The sequence below is a fragment of the Myxocyprinus asiaticus genome, chromosome 29, assembly GCF_019703515.2.
Source record: "Myxocyprinus asiaticus isolate MX2 ecotype Aquarium Trade chromosome 29, UBuf_Myxa_2, whole genome shotgun sequence".
NCBI lineage: Eukaryota > Metazoa > Chordata > Actinopteri > Cypriniformes > Catostomidae > Myxocyprinus > Myxocyprinus asiaticus.
The window spans coordinates 8,978,698-8,984,697 of NC_059372.1; the positions used below are offsets into that span (position 1 = coordinate 8,978,698).

At 38.1% G+C, this 6,000-nt stretch overlaps 1 protein-coding gene across 2 annotated transcripts; it reads left to right on the forward strand.

Moving 5' to 3' along the window:
* Positions 1 to 3,085: 3,085 nt before the first annotated feature.
* On the forward strand, positions 3,086 to 6,000 carry LOC127419998 (chemokine XC receptor 1-like). 2 transcript variants are annotated; one of them, XM_051661894.1, is made up of 2 exons: positions 3,086 to 3,229; positions 3,324 to 6,000. In XM_051661894.1, the coding sequence occupies exon 2, from the start codon at positions 3,425 to 3,427 to the stop codon at positions 4,427 to 4,429; it is 1,005 nt and encodes a 334-aa protein (XP_051517854.1). In that variant the 5' UTR covers positions 3,086 to 3,229; positions 3,324 to 3,424; the 3' UTR covers positions 4,430 to 6,000. The 2 variants fall into 2 exon arrangements, with proteins under 2 accessions (XP_051517854.1, XP_051517853.1); XM_051661893.1 differs by having other exon boundaries at positions 3,090 to 3,229; positions 3,321 to 6,000.

The following is a 6,000-nucleotide window of genomic DNA, read 5'->3' on the forward strand; positions in this document are numbered from 1 at the left end:
TATTATTTAAAAATATATTATATATATATATATATACCACAGATAACTCATACAAAGGCCTACTAGATAATAAAACATAACGTAATATAGTTTAATACAGTACTTTTTTTATACTACTTTGCCTACAAAAAAATGTATTTGTTGAGTACTACAGTACACTTCATTTTATATATATATATATATATATATATATATATATATATATATATATATATATATATATATATATATATATATATATTTACACATTTAAATTTCATAACAACTATTAATTAAATGAATGTATTTGCAAATTACAAAATGAAATGAAAAAATATATATTTTAAGTTTTCATAATGTAATTTTGTTAAAGATTACACAAGTTCTTATTTACATTTATCTATGATTGGGAAGGTTAATGTTATTAAAATTAATTGTATTCCAAAATTCAACTACCTGCTACAATCTCTCCCTGTTGATGTCCCCCTCTCTTATTTCAAGCAATTTGAGAGCATAGTGAAGTCCTTCATTTGGAATGGTAAACGTCTCAGATTACATTTCAATAAGTTACATAGGCCGATAGACAAAGGTGGGCTAGGCCTACCCAAGATTGTTTTATATTATTACGCATTCGGTCTCAGACACTTGGCTCATTGGTCACTTCCACCTGAAAGAGCCCCTCCCTGGTTCTGTATTGAACAGGAAGTTATTGCCCCAATTTCGCCATTGCAAAGCCTTTCTATCAGACTAATCTGAGAACCCCGTTATCTCGCATTTGCACTCGGTATGGACAAAAATGTCCAGAGTGTTTAACTTCTGATATTTATTTAAATGTAGCCTTGAGCATATGACTGAACCCAAAATTATGTATTAATAAGTCCCCTTTCTGCTGGTCAGAGGGGATTCTGAGGGAGGTTTATATGCTCGGTGACCTATATGAGAGTGGAGTGTTGAGATCCTTTGAATATTTGGTTCAACATTTTGGGATTCCCAGATCTCAGTTCTTTAGGTATTTACAGCTGCAACACCTGCATTGTACTATTTTTGGGAGTAGCATACACCCCCCTAAAGCAGCAGATACTCTGGAAGTGGTGATTACTGCTTTTGGAAAAGGTCATGAGGCATCAGTGTATTATTCCCTGTTAATTCAGAGTCTGGAGGACAGAGCTTCAACTTCTCTCAAGAGGTTATGGGAGAAAGATTTAAACTTGGTATTGGAGGAGGGAGTGTGGGCTAGGATTCTGAAGAACATCAAATCTGTATCTAGAGATGCAAGGGTGCGCCTTATGCAATTCAAGATTTTACACAGATTCTTTTGGACCCCCTATAGATTGTATAGGCTTGGTCTTAAAAATACACCCACCTGCTGGCGATGCCAATCAGAAGATGGACACACAACCCATGTTTTTTGGGGGGTGTATTAAGATCCAAGAATTTTGGTTGAAGGTTCAGAGTTCTATGTGTGACGAGCTGGGCACTCGGGTTTCGTTTTGCCCCAGACTCTGTATTTTAGGCGATGGGGTGGTCATCAATATAGGGGATAAACACATAAAAAATTGGATCCTGATCAGTGTTATGACAGGCAGACAGATTGTTTTAAGGGGATGGAAGTCAGCTGGAGCACCCTCATTTCGGGAGTGGTGCGCAGAGATGGGGAGGGTGGCAGCTTTCGAGGAGGTGTCATGAAGAAGGCTGGGGATCTGGGATTCATTTAATGGGAAATGGGGCAGTTATTTGGCGTTTTTGGGGGACACACGGGGAGGGGCTGTGGAATGAGAGGCGTAGTTTTAGATGTGTAGGATTATTTTGTGTGTGTGTGTGTGTGTGTGTGTGTACTTATGTGTGACCACGGGGATGTTCGTTGGGGGTCGGGGTGGGGTTGGTGATTGGGGAGGGGGAGGGGTAGTAGTGGGAGTTAAATGTGATTCAGTGTATATATGTTTTGTTTTTCTTTGTCATCTACATGAATCAATAAAAAAAAAATGTTAATCGGAAAAAAGATTACACAAGTTCAGTTTGTTATGGAATTGAAATGTGTACATCTTAAAAATAGGCTAAAATATTTTTGAAGTGTATTCATTTCTCACTTAAAAGCCACAGTGTTGTGGTTAGCTGTCAGTTTGTTATGATTATTATTTATTTATAATATATGGTAAACTAAACCATTTAGCAAACCATTTTGCCATTGGCAAATGCTTTTTTCAAATGCATTTCGAGGGAGGGAGCATTGATGCATCAGGATGGTCTCCGGGTCTGACCCGCATGTGCCTGGGAGTGGGAACAGGACGAGGGAGAGTAGAGGGGGAGAGAGAGAGCAGATGGAGACAGGCTCGCCGGCCTAGACACGCTGTCGACTGGTCCTCAGCTCGCTGTACTGCTTCCGTCCGCGATGCCGGGCGATGGCACTGGACCCGTCAGTCATCCCTTTCGGTTACCGGTTGACGCAGAGCTCCAGCGCCACCAGATCGAGCACTCCCTCGTGTCACGATCCTCAGTCAGATCCTTGATGCCGCATCCTTCCTCCTTATCCCTGGTTTCGGCACCAGTGTAACAGTTCGTGGAAAGGAGGAAGCTGGGGCCGGCTTGTCAAAACACATAGACATTTATTGTAGCACTTTTCAGTCGCACACAGTAACACACTGCATGCTTTTCAGCTTCACTACACATAAACTTTGTTGGCTTTTCAGCTCAACACTACACACAGTCAGCTTTGTGCATCTCTCTCTCGTCTGCCGCTGTGTCCTCTCCTTAAATATTCCTGCCGCCCTTCACTGGAATGCGAGACCGGTGTGGCACACAGGTGGACCTCATTCATCACTTGTCTTCCCGGCCTTGCTCTTCCCAGACACCGCTCGGCCACGCCCTGCTCGCCACAGCCACTTTGGTAAATAAAAGTACCAATTTCTTTCCATAAGAGCAAAATCTGTACATTATTCCAAACTTTTGGATGCCAGGGTATGTAATTAATATCGATAGGCCTATCCCTCATTATTAGGAGTAGCAAAGTTGTAACAACCTTAGATCTCTTTTTGTATGACAGTGTGTTAGAAAAACAAAAAGGGGAAATGAAGTATTTAGACCTTCCCATCTGCAATAAAAACTCGCAGACTCAAGTTCCAGAGTTTATCCTGACTGACAAGCTAGTGACAGACTCAAAAATTTCTAAAGAAAATTCTTTTATATTCTCCATTTATTTAGAGAATTGTCACAATTTTTTAAATCAACAGCACAAAGGGCAACACGAATACTGGTAAGAATAAAAGTCTACAATTATTTATTATATTCTAATTTTTACACATTACTGATTCAGCTAATTGATTGAACTTCAACTTTTCTCTCAGCAGATTGTATTAATGTCTGAGTTGCCTCTTACATTGTGTACAGAGTTTAACCTGCCTTTTATTGGTTAGCTATCTACCCCATTGGTCTCCTATCTAAAAACAACATGACTGTTAATAATACAGAAGGCTTTGAATATAACTATGATTATGAAGATGAACTGTGTCACAAAGAAGAAGTGGTGAAAGTTGGATCCATTCTTATTCCACTGTATTTCACACTTGTGGTTGTGCTGAGCTGCATCGGTAACATCCTGGTTCTGGTCATCTTAGCGCTCTACGAGAGTCTCAAATATATGACCAACGTTTTTATCCTCAATTTAGCTCTGTCAGATTTACTGTTCACTTTTGGACTTCCATTCTGGGCGTCTTACCACATCTGGGGCTGGACATTTGAAGACATCGGCTGCAAAGCTGTGAAATTCCTGTTCTACGTTGGGTTTTACAGCAGTGTGTTCTTCTTAACTCTGATGACCATTCAACGATACATGGCAGTTGTTCACCCTCTGTCCGACTGGGAGAAATGCAGAGGGTTTTCAGTCTCTCCCATTATCGTGTGGATCCTGAGTGGATTGGCTGCACTGTTAGGCTCACTTCATAGCAAAGTCCTACGAGACCAATCTACTAACATCACATATTGTGAATATGATAGTATTGAAGTGAAACATGCCATTATTTATCTTCAAAATGTTTTTTTCTTCATTGCATTTGTGATTATGGGTTTTTGTTATACCAGAATGCTTCAGACGATAACAAAAGCACGGACCAAAAAGAGACACAAGACTGTTAGACTAATTTTCTGCATTGCGCTGGTGTTTTTTATTGGTTGGGCTCCATATAACATAGTTATGTTCCTAAGATCTTTGACCGATCATAGTGTATACCTGTTCACGAAATGTACAATAAGCATTAACCTTGACTATGCATTTTATGTTTGCCGATTGTTGGCTTTCTCACACTGTTGCTTGAACCCTGTTTTCTATGTTTTTGTTGGAGTAAAGTTCAGGAATCATTTGAAAATGATACTGCAGACAATTTTTCAACAAAAAAAAAACTTCAATTCCAACCAAGACAAATTGGCAAAAAATCATTCACAGGGTTCAATGTACTGACAGAAACCTTGAGTACGTTCACCGAATGCAACGAGCCTACAAGGAGTTCTAAAATACCGTGTGAAATTGAAAATTGAGTTGCACGGCACTCTGAATGAATGAATGAATTTACGTTACATTTATATAGTGCTTTTCTGACACTACACTTAAATCGCTTTACACAGTGAACAGGGGACTCTCCTCAACCACCACCAGTGTGCAGCATCCACTCTGGAATACTTCATTCTAATATCTGAGTCAGATAATTTTGTATTGCGACTGCGAAACTATATAATTGACCGTTGTCCCAGGCAACTGATTTTGCGCATACCTGTGCTAGTTTCAAAAAAGCTTGTACCTTTATATATACTGTGTGCATATATATATATATATATATATATATATATATATATATATATATATATATATATATTAGGTTGTAATGCTAAATTGTATGGCAGCTGTAGTCCTGCCTTAAAGTTAAAAGAGCCAATCCTCTGTTTGTTTACTCTAGAACTCATTAGGTGGACGAGCATGACAAATACCTTATTAACCTTATTTGAGCTAAAGTTGCACATTTTATGATACTGTTGTTGTCAGAGTTTTTTCCTGATTTGAAATATGTTATTTGAACATTGCTTTGATCAACAGTTTTGGAAATGTAGGTCTTTCCCCATTCAAGTAAATGGGCGTTGTACTAGCATGACTGGAAACAGCTAGTCGAAGGCGTTTCAAAAATGGCTGCAGAGTGAAGTGACTTGCCTCAAAGGGAATTAGTTCTGCAATCTCTTTCCTTTCATATCATAAAATTATTTCATCTTAAACCCATATTTCATGTCCATTTATTTATGTATTTGCTATCATGCTATTTTAGTGTTTATTTATTGATGTGCTAGATTATTTGAAAATGTTTCTTGAGGCATGCAAAGCAGATTTCTGCCAATATACTGGAACTGAAACCTTTAAATCTGCATGGTTAAATTAAAATCAATGAATTAAAAAGAAACTGTAAAGATCTCACAGTAATGATAGGTACAATATAACCACACTTCTAAATAATTTCTTCATTATGGAGCAATAAGAGCACTCATTGAAAAGGAAACCTTTCATAAACTAAAAATTGTATTCTCGTAATTATAAACTGTGTTCTTCTTCTTTTTTGAGATTGGCAAGGAACCACCAAATACATAGGTTCCCTATTTTGTGAAATCTTAAATATAAATCACAATTTTACTTCAGAGTGTGTTATGAAACAAATTTTCCATTTTCTTGCAAGTGTTGTGGTTAATTAGGGCAGTGGTAACTCAGTGGTTAAGGCTCTGGGTTACTGATCAGAAGGTTGGGGATTCAAGCCCCAGTTTTTTTTTTTGTTTGTTAAACAGGAAAATGCTGTCTGACCGACATGTAAAGCAACTGACCACAGTTTTAGTATCAACAATACCACAATGTGCAACTCAACTCTTTGCACAGGTTATACAGACAACACTTAAGAAATGAGTGAAAAATGGTGCCAAATGCAAAATAAGATGTGTGACTTTCTTTTTTCAGCAGAACATATAGGAAGATTTTTTAGAAGAATATCTCAGCTCTGT